Raw genomic sequence first — 22887 nt, 5'->3', positions numbered from 1 at the left:
GAGTGTACTGAGAACGGCTTCATGATCTGAGAGATTTGCTGACAAAACTGAACAGGTTACCTTAGACTCATCCAAATTAGAACAGAAATAGTCTATTATAGTAGATGTACTCCGGCAAATATGTGTTGCGGATTGCACGTGCATGGTTAAGTTTAAGGAGTCTAATAACTGTTCTAGAAGCTGACAGGAACGATTTGATTTGTCTTCAAAATTTATATTCAAATCGCCTGCTAGGACAATATTCGAATTCATTGGAAGATGTGTCAGCAGTATTTCGAGCTTTTCGAAAAATATGGTCATTTCTTCGGAAGGGGTTTTATTGTTATCTCGCGTTCTATAGATACACAGAACATACAGGGGAAACGCTTCACAGTACACCAAGGAGAACTCAAAATTTTTCTCCTCCAACAAATTACTGAATTTTTCTACCTTAACAAAGGAGCATGTATCTTCATTTACATTCTCTAGTATCAGGGTTCCTCCATGTTCAGCCGTAACTCGGTCAAATCTAGAGATGCATTTATAACCTGGTACAATTATTGGTTCCTGTGGTTTCAGCCAGTGTTCTGTAACTAATACTAATTTTGGAAAATCAAGATTTTCTAAATAAATATATAAGTCATCAATTTTGTTTCGAATGGACTGTATGTTAATGAGAAGCAGGGTTAATTTACTATTATATATACATTCTGGAAGATTCAAATTTACTACTCTTTTTCTTGGCTTAGCGGCATTTCCAATAAAAAAGATTCGTGGAGGTATCTACTTGGAATCTCAGCCTTGTCGATTTCTTGTATTTTCACTGTCTTTACAGTGAAAGGTTAATGCAGTCAAGCTGCTAGAAAATACTTCCATGAAAATCAAAAAATAAATAGATCAGTACTTTTGAAGATAAAATAAGAAAAACCAAGAAAGTACTTGATAAAAATAGCTGCGTAAACGCAAGCGAAACATAAGTAGAACCACCTATTGGTGTGACACCCAAGTCAACTTGCCAAGTTTTTTGTCAGTGTTGGTGGTTTTACCAATCAACCGACAACTGCGGTAGCAGAAATTTGGGAAGCTAACCTGAAATGCCATCGGAAAACGAATCCACGTTTCTAGAAATGATATGAAATCTAGAAAGGTTTATGCAGTCAAGCTGCTGGAAAATAATTCCATGAAAATCAAAAAATAAATAGATAAGTACTTTTTGATCATTCCCATATTTATTTCAATTTAAGAGCCACCGGTAGACAGCTATTTCAACCTATTGGGCATCGTCAGTACCGGGCAGGCGGTCCTCGATTGAAGAAAAAATGTGAAAAGCCAAGAAAAGTACTTAATAGAAATAACTGCGTGAACGCAAGCGATACATAAGTGGAACTACCTATTGTTGACTTGGGTGTCACACCAAGAGGTGGTTCCACTTATGTTTCGCTTGCGTTTACGCAACTATTTTTATCAAGTACTTTTCCGGTTCTTTACATTTTGTCTTCAATCGAGGACCGCCTGCCCGTTACAGACGATGCCCAATAGGCTGAAACAGCTGTCTACCGGTGGCTCATAAATTGAAATCAATATGGGAATGATCAGAAAGTACTTATCTATTTATCTTTGGATTTTCATGGAATTATTTTTCAGCAGCTTGACTGCATTAACCTTTGCCGATTTTATATGGGGGCGGTGTGCCCCCATTTTCTGAGTGTTCTGTCCACGAATTTCCCCCTTTTGATTTATATCATACACACTCGATAAAATCTATATCTCTGTATTAATTTCCTGGACCCGGAAGTCACGCAGGTAACTATAGCTGCCTACGTGGTGATGTTAGATGATGCCTGGGAATGCTGGGTCTTCTAATTGAAACCACAAATGTGCGGTTAGCTCCTGTTGGTGACACCTTGCATATGTGATGTTTTTATTTTTGGTAACCAGTTGTTGTCCATCTTTGCAATTGGCTGCACCGCGCTGATGAGGCCAATAGCCAATAGCCGCGGGCAATATATATATATATATATATATATATATATATATATATATATATATATATATATATATATATATATATATATATATATATACAATATATAACGGGTGATTTTTTAAGAGCTTGAGAACTTTAAAAAAAAAAAACGCATAAAATTTGCAAAATCTTATCGGTTCTTTATTTGAAACGTTAGATTGGTCCATGTCATTTACTTTTTGAAGATAATTTCATTTAAATGTTGACCGCGGCTGCGTCTTAGGTGGTCCATTCGGAAAGTCCAATTTTGGGCAACTTTTTCGAGCATTTCGGCCGGAATAGCCCGAATTTCTTCGGAAATGTTGTCTTTCAAAGCTGGAATAGTTGCTGGCTTATTTCTGTAGACTTTAGACTTGACGTAGCCCCACAAAAAATAGTCTAAAGGCGTCAAATCGCATGATCTTGGTGGCCAACTTACCGGTCCATTTCTTGAGATGAATTGTTCTCCGAAGTTTTCCCTCAAAATGGCCAAAGAATCGCGAGCTGTGTGGCATGTAGCGCCATCTTGTTGAAACCACATGTCAACCAAGTTCAGTTCTTCCATTTTTGGCAACAAAAAGTTTGTTAGCATCGAACGATAGCGATCGCCATTCACCGTAACGTTGCGTCCAACAGCATCTTTGAAAAAATACGGTCCAATGATTCCACCAGCGTACAAACCACACCAAACAGTGCATTTTTCGGGATGCATGGGCAGTTCTTGAACGGCTTCTGGTTGCTCTTCACTCCAAATGCGGCAATTTTGCTTATTTACGTAGCCATTCAACCAGAAATGAGCCTCATCGCTGAACAAAATTTGTCGATAAAAAAGCGGATTTTCTGCCAACTTTTCTAGGGCCCATTCACTGAAAATTCGACGTTGTGGCAGATCATTCGGCTTCAGTTCTTGCAGGAGCTGTATTTTATACGGTTTCACACCAAGATCTTTGCGTAAAATCTTCCATGTGGTCGAATAACACAAACCCAATTGCTGCGAACGGCGACGAATCGACATTTCACGGTCTTCAGCAACACTCTCAGAAACAGACGCAATATTCTCTTCTGTACGCACTGTACGCATTCGTGTGGTTGGTTTAATGTCCAATAAAGTAAACTGAGTGCGAAACTTGGTCACAATCGCTTTAATTGTTTGCTCACTTGGTCGATTATGTAGACCATAAATCGGGCGTAAAGCGCGAAACACATTTCGAACCGAACACTGATTTTGGTAATAAAATTCAATGATTTGCAAGCGTTGCTCGTTAGTAAGTCTATTCATGATGAAATGTCAAAGCATACTGAGCATCTTTCTCTTTGCACCATGTCTGAAATCCCGCGTGATCTGTCAAATACTAATGCATGAAAATCCTAACCTCAAAAAAATCACCCGTTTTATATATATATATATATATATATATATATATATATACAATATATATATATATATATATATATATATATATATATATATATATATATATATATATATATATATATATATATATCAATATGCGAGCGCATTCGAAGCTGGTTGTGCTGTCACCATCAAGGCTATACTCAAACTGAACGTGTCAACCTCTTGTTTGTCCTTTTATGCGGTCCGAACGCCTTAGTGCAGGTACTTCAGGTAATTTAGGTAAATTTACCTGTATTTGGGTTACACCAGGTAATATTCTTTGTGTTGGACCTTCTCTAGGTTTACTGTTCCTAGGAGTGTGTATTGTTTTGTGTAATATATTGAATGTTATGTCTTGTTGTGTTTTGATTTGTACTTGTTCCTCGATAAGTGATTTATGACTGTTGGATTTATGGATGTTTAAGTTTTCCCAAATGTCCATACGGTTTCTCTTATTGAGTTGTTTTATGAGTTTTATGCTCCCTGGTGGGGGAAACTATGTTTGTTTTGTATGGCGTGTGTTGCGAAATTTGACTTATATATTATTGGGTTTATGTATGCCTATTTTTGCTCGTCGTACCTTTGGATCAAATAGTTGTGGTCACAAGAAGATATAATCTTATTTTGATGATAATAGATACAAGTGAAAAGTAGGTATTTAAAAATATCTCAGTAAGTAATACAGTTAATAAAAAAATATTTTTTTCAAATGAAGAAATACATGTAAGGTGAGTTCGAATTATATCAAGGAGGTTACGTACAGCGCCATCTGCCCGCGAATAGATCAAGCAGTAATGTCGATAACTCAGTTAAATTCAGATCCCGAGTTTGAGAGTTACTAACCAACAAACAAACATACATACATACATACATACAGTTGAAGCTAATAAAAGCGTGTTAAAAATAGTACTTACAAGTTTGCCTGTCAGCACACCGCATGTCTCAATATTTTTGAAGGTATTACTTTGTGCCATGGCTTGGAACAAAGTCATTACTTTGATTGGTACAACTACAGGCCGGAGGATATTAGTATCATACCTCTCTTGAAAACTGATCTCTGGTGGCTTTTTACTACGATCTATTGTAGGAAGATCATGCAGTCTGGAAAAAATAATGTTGAATAAATTAAAAAGGATACAATCATAACTTTGTTACTATATATTATCTCCAGAAATCCTAAAAATCTTACTAGTTTTTGGAGGACAAAAAAGAATATTCATACTGAAAAATGAGAAATAAATCTTTCTATGTTTTATTTGTAACTAATGTTGTTACTGCAGTTTCGTCCTATTAGGACATTTTCAAACAATTACAATAAACTGAAAATAAATCATAATTTAGCTTCAGCTTCTGAAGCAAAATACTTCCATCAATCGTTTCAAAGGCCCTTTTGAAATCTAAAAAGACAGCTACAACATATTTACCTTTATCTGTTTCATTAGTAATAATGAAACGATAACTGTAGTGATGTTTCACAAGAATGGTTTTTTCGAAAACCAGATTGAATGATAAACATGATTTGATTTTCGTCAACAAATCTAATAATTGATTATATACTGCTATTTCTAAAACGTTCTCTATAGGCGGTAAAGTATTAATATGTCTAAATTCACTTGCTTTTATAGTAATTTCAATAACTACACCTCACGATTTGATTCCCACAAACTTTAATAGAAAAATTAATCACATGTTTCGCTACCACAGCAGCTTTATAAAGTGATTTGAATTACTTTGGATCTTCATCAAGTAACGGCCGAATCAATAAAAAAATGCTTTTATAGTGTTTGTAACTTTAGGTATGGGTATAATGGTACTTATTTTTAATAATTCAGGCAACTGACCATTCTGGAGCGATGTATAGATTGAATTGAGGATTTCATGACCAGCTGCTTCAAGTACTTGCTTCAACATTTTAGAATTCAAGATTTCATGGATACTACATTTATTATCTAGACCTTATTATATCATTAAAATCTCTTAAAGTAATCAATCTGAAGGTGCTGAAGGGTAAATATAAATTATTATCCAAATTGAACCAAGGTTCAGAATTCCCAATATACAGGGTGTTTGGTAGCTGGGTGCAAACCTTTAAGGGGGTGATACATTTTATTTTCTAGCGCGTTTTTTATTTTTAAGGGAACTTTTACGATTTTTAGTACAAACACCGAAAATTGGTCAATTAAATGCTAATAACTTCGAATCTTAACAGAAATGTCCGGTTTTTTTAATTTATTTTAGTAGTCTTATGTGTACCCAATCGTACTAAAGTAGTATGAAGCACCACTGTGTCCAAAAAAGTTATGTACAGAGCATTCAAACTTTACAAAAAAAAGAAAGAAAATAAAAAATCTGACCTTTGATGCCAATTAAAAAAATAAATAAAATACATACAGGTGTTCAGACACCTTTAAAAACATGCTTAGTTATTGCTCTTTCGTTTGAGGTATCATTTACCTAGCTAAGTCTTAAACTTTTTTATTTAGGGTACCTGAACCAGTTAAAGGTCGTAAATTGGATATTTGAAAAATTAAAAAAAAAAGTAATTTAAATGAAATTCAGCTCAAAAACCTTTAAACGAAAATCCTAAAGCAATATGAGATATTACTTTTAGACTTACATGGAATAATAAGAAACTTAGCCCAACTTGAAAGAAGAGAAAACTGAACAAAGGCCGGTGCCGGTGGCATTTTACAACAAAGAATTTGACCTGAAGCTAGTCATTAATTGGAATGCATTCAGTTGTTATGATTTAGACCTTATGATAGGGCCATAAACTTGCATATTGAAATTAATCAATTTTTAGGTACCTGAGTTGAGTAATCATCTTGGACCTCTCGCCGGGTCGGTTTGGTTGGCCAAACAAGTTCTCTAGTCACTGCTTTGCCTTTTCGAGTTGCGAGTAGACGTTGGTTTTGTGTTCCCCATTTTTGTAATTCACCGTGTTCAGTTGTAGCCTTTCGCTCCTGCAGGTGTTGTTTATTTTGGACTATCGAACTTTTTGTTGTGTGTGCTGCCATGGCTGAGTTTACGAGTCATGAACAAGCCGATATCATTTTTATGTATGGCAGAGCTGATGGTAACGCATCTCTGGCACGACGTTTGTACCAAGAACGTTACCCGAACCGCAGGTAAATTAATTTCTAATTGTAGCGGTAGTTAAATTTTGCCATTTTCACCTTCAAAAGACGTTAAAAATGAGTTATTTTATTGCAGGGTGCCTAACGTCCGTGTGTTTTCCATCACATATCGTAGGCTGTCTGAATCTGGTATTCATCATGCTGAACCTGCAGTAAATCCAGGAAGACATAATGTCAATGTTGAGGAGCAAATTCTCGGAGCCTTCGAAGCGGATCCTACCACCAGCATCAGAGTCGTAGCGAGGGATTTAAACCTTTCGATATGGAAAGTGTGGAGTACGATGCACAACGAAAAGAAATATCCGTTTCATGGCACGGGTGTGCAAGGCTTAGAGGAAACGGATCCGGCGAGACGGATACGGTTCTGCCGTTTTTTGCTAAACGCAGATATTGACGACGCGTGGTTCTTAAAGTCCATCCTCTGGACTGACGAATCGAAGTTCTCCAGGGAAGGAATTACTAATTTCCACAACCTTCATGAATGGGCTGATAAGGACAGCAATCCAAATTGGAAAAAACAGGTAAATAAATGATTTTTATTATTATTATTTTATTACCCATGTTCAACACGTGTTCAATTACCTAAATTAACTAATTTTATTGCATTTTTGTTTCAGATTTCTTTCCAAAGACAATTTTCATTAAATGTGTGGGCTGGGGTCACCGGACGTACATTGGTTGGCCCACACATTCTGTCTGACAATTTGAATGGACAAAATTACCTCGAATTCATGATAAACGACTTGCCAATGTTACTCTATGATGCCGAAGTGCCAATATTGGACACGGACAGGCCGATCACATTTCAGCAAGATGGATGCCCAGCACATTGGGCTGTAAGCGTCCGCGAACACCTGAACTGCTGTTTTCCTGGCAACTGGATCGGGAGAGACGGACTCATCCCCTGGCCTGCCAGATCGCCCGACCTGACTCCGTTGGATTTTTTGTGTGGGGTCGGGTGAAAGAACTCGTATACACAACAGAAATCACCACGAGAGAAGAATTACTTCAGCGAATAGAGGCGAATGAAATTATGAAATAGGAAATGCAAATGAAAGTAACCACAACTGAAGTACGAAATCGTTGTAGAAAGTGTATACGCAATGGTGGAGGACATTTTGAACACCAACAATAAATTTTTACAGTACAAAACATGTTTTTCTTTAATTCCACAAATATCCATATTTACGACCTTTAACTGGTTCAGGTACCCTAATTAAAAAAGTTTAAGACTTAGCTAGGTAAATGATACCTCAAACGAAAGAGCAATAACTAAGCATGTATTTTATTTATTTTTTTAATTGGCATCAAAGGTCAGATTTTTTATTTTCTTTCTTTTTTTGTAAAGTTTAAATGCTCTGTACACAACTTTTTTGGACACAATGGTGCTTCAAACTACTTTAGTACGATTGGGTACACATAAGACTACTAAAATAAATTTAAAAAACCGGACATTTCTGTTAAGATTCGAAGTTATTAGCATTTAATTGACCAATTTTCGGTTTTTGTACTAAAAATCGTAAAAGTTCCCTTAAAAATCAAAAACGCGCTAGAAAATAAAATGTATCACCCCCTCAAAGGTTTGCACCCAGCTACCAAACACCCAGTATATGTTGGATGCTGTTTACAAAGTACAGGGTGTAACTAAATAAGTGTAAAACATTTAAGGAGGTGATTCCTTATCGAAAAAAAGATAGAATCTTTCATATAAAGAAACTTCATTGGAGCATCCTGTAGTTTGTACAGAGTTAAGGAAGTTTTAATCAACGCCAAGAGTTGTTTTTAATTATTTAATATATTACTTGAACAACGGTTCAACTTCAATTTCTTCTTCTTCTTAAAAATAAAAATCAAAACATAAAACTATTTTATATTTATGACAAACAGTGTTGCCAATCCTAATACCAACTTAAAATAGATTTTTCGTTGCTTTTCTTTATTAATTAGGTTATACAACACATCCCTTGTTAAGATACATCCCCTCAAAGGGGGTACATAACATTTGTATAACAATTTTTTTTCACGAGCACTAAAAAAGTTACAATATTGAAATTAACCTGACGTTTTGTACTACCAAAAAGACACTTAGCCAGTAATTTATTTGGTTTACCCCATGGTTGCAAGGGGTGGAAAACGCAACCCCTAAAATTTATTTCCAATGTAACTTTTTGTCTTATTATTTGTTTACCAGACTGGTTTCGGGCTGTTTGGCCACTCGTCAGTGCAAGGTAGTGTATATCATCAACATAAAGTCGATGATTTCCGATAATTGGAAATCGAATTCCGTCAGAGCATCATTCCTCGAACTAAGCTGAAGAATACAACAAACAACAGGTTTGTCGTCGCCCCATCTACCTGTGAACGAGGTAACCAACTGAATATCCGAAATTTGCACAATTCCTCGTATAAGGAAAGAAAATTTTTCACATATGGGCATACTTCAGTGAAGAATCCTGCACTGACATCTATCGGATATAATCCAACGCCCTTCGTGGTATTAGCCAGGGAAGTAGTTGTTTTCTGAGAGGTGTCAGTCCATTAACCTACTGTGTAGGGAGTTGAGACTGGCCTGAACGAATTGTTCTTTCAGATGATTTGATAGTTTAAGTTTGCAATTCTCCTATTTTGTCATTTGTAAGAAAAGTTAAGTTAGTACAGAGAAGTAAAAGGTGTGATGTCTGTTGCCATACTTTACTTTTGGGTAACTCATTAAAGTTTAATGAAATAGTTAGAACAAAAATGTATTTTATTCAAATCCAGCGGAACGTTGAAAAAAGAACAGCTAGAAAAAAACGTTTTCCACATGAATAATAAAGATGCATAGTAATTTATTAGCAAATAACATCCATTTATTTATATTATTGATCGTCATTCAAGGGCCATTTCTATTTTTAATGACAACCACTGTGGTTTTTATTAAAACGCTAGTACTATGTTGCTGTATCGCTGCTGTTCCAAAGTTTTGACAGAATCAGAATCAACGAACTTAGGCGTCTGCAGCGTTATAGAACAGTACTTTCAAAAAAGTGTTCTACAGCGCCATCTAATGGCGAGTTACAGAAAAATTGATAGCCTAAGAACCTTCTCTATGAAAAATTACTTGTACATGTCAAGTTTCATCAGGATCGATTGAGCGATGTAGAAGTTCATCACTTACTAACCAACCAACCAACCAACCAACCAACCAACCAACCAACCAACCAACCAACCAGCCAACCAACCAACAAACATCCATTTTTATATATGATTTTTTGCCAAAACAAAATTGACAACCTAACCTAACCTAACCTAACCAACCAACCAACCAACCAACCAACCAACCAACCAACCAACCAACCAACCAACCAACCAACCAACCAGCCAACCAACCAACCAACCAACAAACATCCATTTTTATATATGACTTTTTGCCAAAACAAAATTGACAATGTTAAAAATATGATAAAACTGATTTGATGAAAATCCATTATAACTTATTAAAAAAAGACTAATGTGAAATTTTTACTTGACAGTGTACAAAACCGCGACACGCCTGAAGATGATATTGTAGAGAAACACGTGTCCCGATTTTGCAAACTGTGAAATGGGAACTCCACATTAAAGTGTTTTTAGAATACGTTGCTAATTTAAGAGTATAGACGTAAAAAGTATGATAGAACTTACAGATCCGTAGACTTCACGGTATTTCGAATAAATTATTCGACAAACTCAAAATTCAAACCTCTATAAATCAATGACACTCAATTCAGCATCAAAACAGCCCAAACGCACCTGTCAACTGAAGGAGTAATCGTGTCATATGAAGGTTCTGAGGGTAGTGGAGCAGATGGTACTATTACATTCGTGTCTGGATCTGGGTAACTTATGTCATCCAAATTTCCTGTTACTTTAACAACTGCAGCAGATCTGTCTGTCACACAAGTCACTGGCATTTTGGGTTTTTCCGCTCTTCTAGTTGCATTTTCCTTCCTTTTCTGTTCCAGTTCCTGTTGCTTCTACAAACCAAGTAATGAAGGTAAGTAACTGTAAGCACGATTTAGAATATGTTTGAAATTTTCTTGGTGGTGAAACGGTTCCCTAGAGTTCTGTTACATTCAAAGAACACTCCAGCGTCGTTAACCAACAACCAGTCCCGAAGACCACTTTCGTTATCTTTCTTTGGTAGTCAAAGATAACTACACCAAGCTTATTAGTTTGTATCTGCCTGTATGTACCGGCATTTTTAATTTTATCTTGTCGGATTCGGTATTTGATAGGGCCTAAGGCAAACTATACAAACAGAAACATTTTGCCTCGTCATTATCTTGGGGGTACTGAACATGGTCAAGAGTCCTCGCAATGGATATGGCTGAGACCCTATACACTAGACATACCAGTAACAAATGTACATGACACACTTATAACAACAAAAAAAAATCCTATTAGTCAGTGGGCTATGCTTAAAGACTGGCAGTAAAAAAATCTAAAGAAATGAACATTAAACGTTAAAGCCAGTCTCGATATACCTACACAGTAGGTTGAATGGACTGACGCCTATCAGAAAACAAATACTCCCCTGGCTAATACCACGAAGGGCGTTGGATTATATCCAACGGGCGTCAGTGCAGGAATCTTCACAGAAAATTTCCTGCATATGCAATTGGCAATACAACTGAAAAAGTCGACCCTCAATTATGGAACGGGCACACTTGCAGACCGGTTTCAGGCTTATTAGCAACTCATCAGTACAAGATAGTGACCATCATCGACCTAAAGTCAATGATTTCCACAATTGAAAATCTGAATTCTTTCAGAGTATTTCATTCCTCTTCCAAAGTTGGAGCGAACATCACAAAATGTCACTCCATCTAGTGGACTTTAGTGGACATTATTACCAATCCATCTGTCTTCGAAGATTTCGGTTAAAGCTTCGCTGACTGAATGAGAATTATGGGATGGAGCACCATCCATTTGGTACCATACAAGTTCTCTTCCTGGTCTATTATTTAAAATCATTTGAATTCCATTCCTCAGCAAATCTTCATATTTTGAAGCATTCAAATTATCATTATAAAACTCGATATAAAAAATTGACTCATTCTTTATGGCACAAAATACATTGAATTGCCATCTTTCTTGAAAACCCCTTTGGCGGACAACATGGGAATTTTCTGGCGCCCAATAATGACTGTTGTGTCTATTGAAAACTCCATTTTTTGTGAACTTGGCCTCATCTGTCCCTATGATGTTGTCAAGGAAATGTTCATCCTCTTGACTCTTGACAAGTAACCATTCAAAGAATTCCACTCTACGAGGTAAATTAGTCTCTTTCAAATGTTGGACACAGTAGACCTTATAGGGATTCCATTTATGCTTATTAAGAATTCGACAAATTGTCACGTAGGGTATACCTATCTCCCTTTCAGCCTCGTGCAGAAAAGCATTTGGAAATGCATGAAAGTATCCCAAAACTGTTATACCATTGTCATCATCATCCACTTTAGTCTTCTTACAAATGATTTTTGGACGGAAGGTTCCATTCAACCTACAGTTTTTTAGTAGTCGATTTATCACATTATTATTCGGCTTCGGAAGTTGTGGATATCTTTCAAGAAATACTCGGCATGTTCTACTTGCAATTCTATTGCACTCACCATAAATTATTAATAAATTCAAGAAATCTTCATTACCGTAACCTAATCTTGACATTATTTATTCTATTATAATTGGTAGCTATCACAATCAGTCAAAACCACCAACGAAAGTCTGACGTTAAATAATTGGTTTATTTATTTTTCCAAAGCACACTATCAAAAAATATTAATGTGTACTGTTGTACGTTAGAGACCAATACCTCAATGTATACAAATTGTAACTTTTTCTGAGGTAGGTACATACCAATTTCGAATTGACTGATCTGAGACAGTTAAAAAACCGGATCAAAAAAAAATATTACTAAGTATAAAAAAAATGTTGAATATCCAAAATAAGTGATGAATTCAAAAAAACGAGCAAGAAAACCACGTCAGTTTCAGTTTGAAACAGTTTATCTTGAAAACGGTTCAAAATAGAAATAGTATTATCTGAACAAAGTTAATATAAAATTGGATGTAGAGCTCAAAAATGTTGAAATATACAAGGTGTTCCATTTCAAAAAATTGAGTTCCACTCATTTTTTCATGAGATCAAAGTATCTGCATTTTTTTGAAGACCCTGTATGAGGCAAATGAAAATATGACTCGGAGTGAAGATCCTCATAGTATCACTCCACTCCATTTCAAATCTGATCGTTTTAGTGCAAGAGAATTCAAGATTATCAGCATTTATAAAAGTTCATCTTTGGTAAAAAAAATATCGAAATTAATTTATATCTTCTCAAGCGGTAATAGATAGGTATAGGGAAATAGTATATGAATTTGTTGACAAAGTGATAATGAATCATAATATAATATTATATACGGGGTGTTTCATTTGAAAAATCAAAGAAGCCGCTACTTTATAGTAGAAGCGACAACGCCGCTTCGTCTGAAATATTTTAGGCGTGTAGGTCATATTGATTTATGCATACTGTGAAATTTTCAGCTTGATCCGTTGAATAGTTTGTCAGAAACGGCTAATTAACACTCATCATGAAAAGCCCTGTATTGCAGGCCTCACACAAAATTATATTTTCAGTTTTATTCTCAGCAAGTTTTAATGTATGTAATAAACAATCAATCGATATTCTACGAATATCGATATTAATGTGTTTGTCTTCAGGAAATTATTATCGTTCCGCCATTTTGTAGTAGGTGAAGATATTGACTTCATATTCTAGGGTTGTGAAGTATTCGTCAGGAGCTTCAAAATGATGTGTCACAAGGCCCCCTTTCCGATTAATTTTTTTCACAGATGGCGCCAAGTCGCCATCTTGATAGTTTCATCTGTCAATTTTACTTCAAAATAAAGTATTCATGCATTAATTTCATTATCCCAAACTTCAATTTTTTCAGTTGACCCATTCAAAAAATAAAAGGGAAGGGGGGACATTGAAGAAATGCACTGTATACACCTTAGGCTTATGGACATTTTAGGCAAACTTTCACTATTTCACTGTTCATGATCCCCTGTAATTAAAATGGTTTCATTGAAAAATACTTACCAGTTCTGCTAAACACCTATTGTAATCGTCTTGATACTGATCCAGCAATTGTTTTTTCAATTTCTCGGCACGTGGCAGAATTTCTCTGAGCTTGGCTTGATTTTTAGATTTTACCTCCACTGGTACAGCATTAAATCCAGGATGTTTTCGAATTTTCTCCAGAAATAATGTCATGAATTTTAAATAAAGAACATAGGAATTCTCCAGACTGCCTTCGCTATAATAAACGTTCGCCATTCGCACCATCTCTAGGCCTGAACGATAGTACCTAAAAAATAATGAAGGGGGACAACTCAAAATGGATCTTCGCTCAATTTTTAGATGCAGAAGAAAATGCTGTTCAATGAGGTGGTTCTACAACCACCTCATTGGAAAATCTATTAGTTCGGAATTCCATTGTCTGATATGATACAATTTGAAATCTCTGAAGTAACAAATGAAAATTGAAATTGAAAAATAGCTGGGAATAACGATTATATTGGGCACAAAACCCTGAAATTAATTGTGTTTCTTGAAAAATACAAGATCATCAACATGGTTTTAGAAAAGCTAGATCAGTTGAGACTGCTATCGCTAAAAAATTCCAGTTTATTTACAAAGAAATTGATAAGAGGAAGTAGGTAGTTTAAAATAATAATAACATTAATTTGGTAAATAGGATACATTCCTAATATACAATAACAAAATTATAACTAACAAGTAATTGATTAATATTCCAAAAATCATGACTTCAGTTACAATTGTTATAAATATGATGCAGTAGATCAGTTTTAAACTTTTTTGAAGTTGAAGCTGATTTAATTGAATGAGGCAATTTGTTGTACGTATCAAAACCTTCGACATATACTAAGTTCATACTGATTTTGGTATTAGTTCTATGTATATGTATGCCAAGATTATGTCTAGTGTAATATTTGTGAATATCATAATTAAAGCAAAAAGATTTTTTAAGATACGTTCCAGTTGAATCATCAACAATTTTATGCACAAATATCATTGTCTGGTATAAAAGTCTCTGGGATACCGAAAGCCAATTTAGGGTTGTTAACATTTTAATTATGGGAGTATATCGGTTTCCTCTCAATATAATTCTTATTCCTCTATATTGTAGTTTTTGTAGTTGTACCTGTTTGTTCAAATTGCAAGAGTATAAAATCGAAGCACAATAATCAAAGTGTGGTTGTATAATTGTTTTATAGACTAATATCTTTGTGTTTAAAGACAGATGCTTTGAAATTCTAGAGTAAAAATATAGTTTTTAACTCTCTTGCAACAACTCTCCCTGCATGAAATCCTGCTGCTAGTCTTTTACATAAGTACTAGTAAATATTCCTTAACAAGCATACCAATAACTAATACCGAAAACGTAATCACCGATAATGAACATAAATCAAACATGTTTAATAAATATTTTGTTGAAATAGGAATAAAAATGCAAACCAATATAAATAAATCCCAGTTGCTTTCAAATTATCCAATAGTAAACTCTACAATTGTACTGGAACCCACGACAAGGAATGAGATCATCAATATCATATCAACGCTCAAAAGCAATTGTTCACCAGGTAAGGACATGATCTTAACAAAACTTATAAAAAACACTTTCACAGTTATTCAGTAGATCCTCTGGTCCATATAAAAAATCTTTGTTACGAGAGCGACAATCTACCGGATGAATGGAAAAGAAGTCTTAACACCAGTTTATAAATCTGGTGAACGGAAACTTATTGAAAATTATCGACCAATTTCTGTGATGATAAAAAAGACTCATAACTTTTCTGAATGAAAATAATGTAACAAATGAAAGGCAATACTGGTTTCTAGGTACCTAATTGAAACAGAAAAAGCAGTTCTTGATTTTGTGAAAAAAAACGGTAAACACTCTGGATAGATCAGATAAATGTCTAGCTATCTTTCTTGACCTGACCAAGGCGTTTGATACTATATCTCATGAAGTTCTTTTGGAGAAGCTTTACAATTATAGAAACAGATATTCTACAGAATTATCTATATAAGAGATCTCAGAAAGTTAACTTAGGAGAATATTGTAGTAGTCCTTTAGAAATATCAATTGGGGTACCACAAGGAACTGTGCTAGGACCAATATTGTTTCTTATTTATATAAATATTATTGGATTTTTGAAAAGCTCTAAAGCCCATATTATCTCGTATGCCGGCGATACCACTTTGATTTTTTCTGCAAACACTTGAGATAGGTTAAGTTAGTTCTAAAGTGAGTAGGTCTATTCGACCCTCCACCGCAACCCGCAAGGGTTCATTGTGGCTCCCACCTTATCAAACTCGACCAAATGAACCCAGCTTCTTCGCGAAGTTGATTAGTTTGTACAGTGACAGATCTTTCAGATCAGATGGTAAGAGTACGGCTCTGCCGAACTCTAAAAACCTGATTCGGTCCCAAGCGGGGCAGGCACAGAGTATATGCTCTGCTGTTTCACATTTATTTTTATCTGATTGCAGGTGATCAACCGATAGTAAAGAAAAGTATTCATGTACACGAGATTAATTGCCAAAATCGCAACTGTCCGAAAATTGAGAATTTTAACAGTATCAAGTATTTAGATGAGTTATGATAGACCAAAACTTAAGGTGGGAAAATCTTTGACTAAGACTCAGACAGTTGACTAGAAAAATGTATGAACTGAGGGATTTTGTGAATGATGAAACAGTAAGAGTAATTTACTATTCATTAACTGAATCCATACTACGGTTTGTTTGAAGGTGATTGACAATGTTTCGTGATGAATTTCACTAGTTCGGACTTCCATTGTCTACTATATGAAATGATTTGAAATCCCTGAAACAAGTAAGAAAGAATAATTAAAAAAGAATAGTTGAAAATAACAATTATATTAAGCAACAATAAACCTGAAATGAAATGATAGTGAAATAACCTACAAGTAAAAATATAATAATTGAATGAATAAAAATTAAAGGAATGAAAAAAGAAAATAATAAAAAAATAAAAAAGTGTAGAGATTCCAAGTTCACGACGTTTCGATTGTTGGTATCTACAATCGTCTTCGGGTGATGACTGGACTGATTCCTCCGAGAGATGACTATTTTATAGGCCGTTGAAATACTTTCACTTTCTCTACTTTCCATTTTCCGCTTCACTGATTCCGTGAGAGATGACCGTTTTGTCGGGAGTTGGTCATTTTTTTTTTTTTGGTGAAACTAAGAGGCCATTGAATGTTCGCATTGCCAAGCACAAGAAGCACACACAGCGAGGAGAAACCAGCAAATCAGGAATAGCAGACCATGTTTGGACCCATCAACACAACATCGAGTGGTCCCAAGCTGAGATCTTGCACAGAGAGGAACATTGGTTCAGGAGAAAATTTAAGGAAGCCGCATACATGTTGTCCAACAACGTATTCAGCCAGGCCAGCGTAGATATACGAAACATATGGAAACCCATCATCAAACAAAAAATGACCAACTCCCGCCAAAACGGTCATCTCTCACGGAATCAGTGAAGCGGAAAATGAAAAGTAGAGAAAGTGAAAGTATTTCAACGGCCTATAAAATAGTCATCTCTCGGAGGAATCAGTCCAGTCATCACCCGAAGACGATTGTAGATGCCAACAATCGAAACGTCGTGAACTAACGTGACTTGGAATCTCTACACTTTTTTATTTTTTTATTATTTTCTTTTTTCATTCCTTTAATTTTTATTTATTCAATTATTATATTTTTACTTGTAGGTTATTTCACTATCATTTCATTTCAGGTTTATTGTTGCTTAATATAATTGTTATTTTCAACTATTCTTTTTTAATTATTCTTTTTTACTTGTTTCAGGGATTTCAAATCATTTTATATAGTAGACAATGGAAGTCCGAACTAGTGAAATCCATACTACGGTATTGTATAAAAGCATGGGGAGGTTAATTTCTCAATAATTTAACAAAACTCCAGTCAATGCAAACAGAATCCTGAAAATAATATTCAAAAAACCAAAACTTCATTCAACTGCACAACTATATGAGCAGTCGCAGATACTTGATACTACATCAGATCTGGCGGCTATGATGAAATTCCTGTAAAACTACTGAAATTCACTGCGCAAGAACTTTCAAAACCCTTAACATTGATTGTCAATAAAATCACACTTGCAAAATAGAACACAAAGAGTTGTTGAAAAATACCACCTCACTAACGAAAACATACAGTCAGATGAATTAACAATCTTGAGAGGAGTTCCGCAAGGATCAATCTTAGGGCCGTTGCTATACAGTGTGTCCAAGATAAGGATCCTAAGCATGGGAATCTCAGTACCTGTTGGAGATACAGCTTAGGTTAAATTAGGAAAAAGTTGTGTTCTTTAAAGCTTATTCACATGCCGTTTAGAAACTTGAAGAATTTTCATGGCCTGCTGAGATATTTGGGAAAAACGAGAATTTGACAATATCAATTTTATTTTTTTCTGACTTTATTTGAAAAGATATCAAAAAACGAATAACACTTTTTCATTGGCACTTTCGAAGTACTACACGATGGTATTTTTAGTTTTTATATCCGATGTTTCGTTTTCAAAAAACCATCATCAACTTTATTTTTTTAAATAGCCCGAAAAAAAAGTACACCCTGTATCTGATTCCATTTTTTATTACGAATTCAACGATGTAACACATGCCATTGTTTTCTTTTCAGTTTAAGGGAAAATTGCATTTTTTTATTTTTAAAATGTATTTTTAAGTAGGTTAATAATGATTTTTTTAAAGTAATGAAAACAACAAAGAAATTAACGCATTTTTTATTTAATTCAAAGGAGGTGTTCAAACAGGTTTCCGTTATTTTCCAAACATAAGTATGATCTTCTAACTGTAGAACTTAAAACATCACGTAACATCTCTGGTGTAATACTGTTAAATGCGACAGTTACACATTCTCGTAACTGCTGTTCAGTTTCAAAAGAATGTTGGTAAACCCGGTTTTTAACAAAACCCCATATGAAGAAGTCCAGAGGAGTTAAGTCAGGGGATCACGCTGGCCAAGACACTTCACTAAAGGTTCCAATCCACCTTCCAGGAAATCGCTGCGAAAGATACTCTCGAACTTGTCTAGAATTATGTGCAGGAGCACCGTCTTGTTGAAACCAACAGTTATTGACCTGTGCCAGAGGTAACTTATCTAAACAGTCTTCTACATAGTTTTGCAATAAATGATGGTATCGTTCGGCGGTCAAAGAATTATAGTAAAAAAACGGACCTAGTATTTTAGTTCCTAAAATTGCACACCACATATTAAACCCAAAACGTTCTTGATGTCTTGATATTTTCTTAACACGCGGATTTTGCTGAGCCCAGTAATGCGTATTGCGGCGGTTGAAGATACCATTATTAGTGACCATACTTTCGTCGGACCATATTATTTTTGAAGGGAAATTATAATCTTCTTCACACGCGCGTGTATACCATTTGAAAAAATTTCGGCGCCGTTCGAAATCCCCTGGTTTAAGTCCTTGGCAAATCCTAAATTTATAGGGGTGATATCTATTTTCACGCAAAATAAATTGAGCTGTGGATTTGGCTACTCCTACATTATTTTCGATTTGCCTAGTTGATATTTCAGGGTTCTCAACAACTGCTTGTAAAACATTATTTTGGGCTTCTTCTGAAGATTCCTTTTTTCGAGATAAAACAGGCTTTTTAAATGAACCATATTCTTTTAAATTTCGAGCCAGCTCTAAAAAAATGGACTTACATGGCTGCTTTCTTTCTGGATATGTATTAAGATACATTGCTGCTGTATTTACAGTATTTTTGTGGCACAAAATGTAGCACGTTAGCATGTCAAACTTTTCTTCATGGCTATAATGCTCACCCGGCATATTCGACGATAATAACACAATATTATCTATTCAACAATAAACAATAATAACGACAACAGTAACAATAACTCTAAAAACAACAACTCGACAAACAGGCTAACAACAACGACAATTACTATTTTATCGTGTAATTAAATAATATTTGACAGGCTCGGTGACAGGTATTTACGTCAAAGCATTTGTTTGCAACGCCTACTTAAAGATTTTTTTAAAAATAGAAAAAATGTAATTTTCCTTTAAACTAAAAAGAAAAAAATGGCATGTGATACATCGTTGATTTCGTAATAAAAAATGGAATCAGATACAGGGTGTACTTTTGTTTCGGGTCACATAAAAAAATAAAGTTGATGATGGTTTCTTGAAAACGAAACGTCGGATATAAAATCTAAAAATACCATCGTGTAGTACCTTAAAAGTGCCAATGAAAAAGTGTTATTCGTTTTTTGATATCTTTTCAAATAAAGTCAGAAAAAAATAAAATTGATATTGTCAAATTCTCGTTTTTCCCAAATATCTCAGCAGGCCATGAAAATTCTTCAAGTTTCTAAACGGCATGTAAATAAGCTTTAAAGAACACAACTTTTTCCTAATTTAACCTAAGCTGTATCTCCAACAGGTACTGAGATTCCCATGCTTAGGATCCTTATCTTGGACACACTGTATATGATAGGATCCAGTGCTGAACTGGGCCTCGTAAACCTATTGCCTCTAATTAGGTTGGTAAATACTCGTGCTTTATGGTGTCGAATGCACGCGACAGGTCAAAGAAAAGTCCTCCTACAACTTTGTTTTCGTTGATATTATCATTTTACATTGTGTCAAATCAACAGATGCTGTCTCCACTGAGTGGTTAGGTCGAAATCCATGCTGAGATGAAGTAATAATATTATATTTGTTTAAATAGTTGATTATTTGGTTGTACACTGCTGTTTCCATTATTTTGGAAAAACAGCTGAGGAGGCAAATCATCCTATAATTTTCAACACACTGTGTATCCCCTTTTTTTGAATATAGGAATCGACTTTGTGATTTTTAGTGCATTTGGGAATGTTCCACTCATTACAGAGTTGTTTACTATTAACGTTAAAGTGCTAGATATAATATCAACTGATTCTTTTAGAATTGTGGTAGGAATTTCATCAATGCCAGCAGAAAATGTTTTCTTCAAGTTAAGAATTATATGCTTGATGTCTTGTTCAGTAACGGGAGCGAAAAACATGGAGTTTGGACTCATCGCTTCAACTTTGGTACACATATCTCAAGGGAGATCAAGGGAATTTATATTAGACAATGGAAGTCCGAACTGATGAAAAGAATGACGAAAACTATATTGATACACAACAAAAAACTTCTCTCAGTGAGTTGTATATGACTCTAAATGATATCACACCTAGAGGTTCTGATTTTGATATAATATGTGCCAAAAAAGTCATAGAAAATTGGAAGAAACTAAATTACTTTAATAGGTGAGAGAAAATTTAAAAAAAAAAAGATGACAAGAAAAGAGTAATGCCACATTATGGAAATAAATTAACTGTAATTTAGAACAAAGTTTCAAATTTGGAGATAATGGAGGTTAAAAGTGCAGGCGGAAATCTGTCAATCGTACATGCATCAAAATACTATTGGTGCGGGATCAAAAAAATAAACTTTTCTTAATGAATTGTGTTAGAGCCAGGGAGGTATACATAAGCATCTTGAAAATTCCTTTGCAGTGATGAAACAAAAAAACTAGTGAATCACTTCTGAATAAAACAGGAGCAGATATAGTTTCAGTAGCTCAAAAAAAAGAGTGAAACTTTCAATCGAAACTCGAAAAAATTGAAAGATAGCCAATCCAAAGAAAAACAATTCGATTCAAATAAAACCATTCAATAAATGAGAGGAACAAATAAGTAAATACTTTTTCATTGACTTTTAGTTAGTTTTTTCTAATTTTGTTTATTTGTAAGCATTTTAAAAATACAATAGATTCTCAATTGCTTTTTAATCCATCTATAAATTAGCAAATTACGTGTCCACTATCATTTTTATTAGTTTAAGTTATTTGTGAGGTATTTGGATGATGAAATAAATTCTTGATTGCTTTTTATTTCATTTTTGAAATGGAAAATGATGTCAGCTATCATTATTCTTTTTATTTTTCCCAATCTTTTTTCTGCAGCTGTACTTGGAATGACACAATTTACTCTTGCTCTTGCATTTTAGGTTGAGGTACAAAGAGTATTTTGTTTTTGAATTTGAAGATTATGTTCAATATTCATTTCCTTGATTGAACCAGAAACGACTTCAAGTACGTTGATCTAGTTGAAATAGGGCTGCCTAAAACTGTAAACCGATAGTTGAACCCAGAGCTAACTTTGTTAAATACCAGTTATTCGCTCAAATTTAGCTAAAAGGAGGGTTTATACAATACATTTTAAAGTATATATATGAATGCTCCTGTAAGGTATTTACACAATAACGAATACAGCTGAAGTTTAGTTTAGATGGGTAAAGAGTTGCTATTGGAACAACATCATGAATAATCCGGATAAAATATTTTCCACGTTAAAAATAATCGATTGTTGCCAGGGAATAATTTTTGAAGTATTATTTCACAATATATGTTATAAAAAACAGGTTATACTGTTGGGGTAAATGAAGATAAACTTACAATTCCTAATATGTGGGTCAAGACATGTCCCCTCGAAACAAAAATCATTTAAATTTTCCTAGAAAATATTTTGAGAGGATCGTTTCCGGAGGAATACACTGTATAATCGATCCTATTTTTGACATACCTCAAAGGGGACACATTATGATCCACTTCCACTTGATTACTATAGTTTATTAGCTGCTTCAGCCTTTCCTGAGGTTCCAATTTGTCAAGAACACTTTCTTTTCTCCTTTGAGACATGTTCATCAACTTTTATCTCACAACTATTATGGAACCCTTTTGAAACAAATCAATTAAGGTAAAAGAGAATTAGATGTTTATTTTCCATGACTCATAGAACTTTTTTATTAGGTTAGGCTGGGTTTAGCGACGAGAACTGTCAGTAGATTGAGTCGATATAAAAATTTTCTTCCATTATTTTTATATTACATCATTCCATCTAACGGCAAGTAGCCAAAGCAATTAGGAAGTCAATATTCAAGCTCGTAATTTTAAAATACAGATGGCAGAGTAATATAAAAAAATACAAATGAAGAGAGAAAGCATTTGAAACTAAAAGCTTTGTATCCTCTATTTTTAGTATTTCTTTTTTTCAGACAACAGTGTAGCCCAGGAAGTTTGTGAAATTATTTTCAAATTCATTTAAATCTGATTATGATTGATGGCAATATGAAGTCTACAATTTCGACGGGAGGCTGCTTGGTCAACAAAATGTTACGAATTCAAAACACCCCTTA

The 22887-nt window shown here is 34.6% G+C and overlaps 1 protein-coding gene across 2 annotated transcripts in view; it reads right to left on the bottom strand.

The window, feature by feature from the left end:
• LOC111511857 (STAM-binding protein-like A) overlaps positions 1-22528 on the bottom strand; it is a 52638-nt gene extending 30110 nt beyond the window's left edge. The window contains exons 1-4 of one of the 2 annotated variants that reach the window (XM_074179536.1): positions 22275-22528; positions 13638-13905; positions 10289-10512; positions 4295-4481 (exon numbers count right to left, since the gene is read on the bottom strand). In XM_074179536.1, coding sequence (XP_074035637.1) covers positions 4295-4481; positions 10289-10512; positions 13638-13905; positions 22275-22396 — 801 coding nt within the window. In that variant the 5' untranslated portion in view covers positions 22397-22528. Of the gene's footprint in view, positions 1-4294; positions 4482-10288; positions 10513-13637; positions 13906-22147 lie in introns of both variants that reach the window. The other variant, XM_074179539.1, reaches the window with a different exon arrangement.
• Positions 22529-22887: the final 359 nt, after the last annotated feature.

Source organism: Leptinotarsa decemlineata, unplaced genomic scaffold, assembly GCF_025532065.1.
Source record: "Leptinotarsa decemlineata unplaced genomic scaffold, Ldec_3_MD MMD2_P_RNA_scaffold_14, whole genome shotgun sequence".
In the NCBI taxonomy this organism is placed as follows: Eukaryota; Metazoa; Arthropoda; class Insecta; order Coleoptera; family Chrysomelidae; genus Leptinotarsa; species Leptinotarsa decemlineata.
The sequence above is the reverse complement of the archived record's forward strand: the minus strand, read 5'-3'. Positions and strand labels throughout refer to the sequence as shown.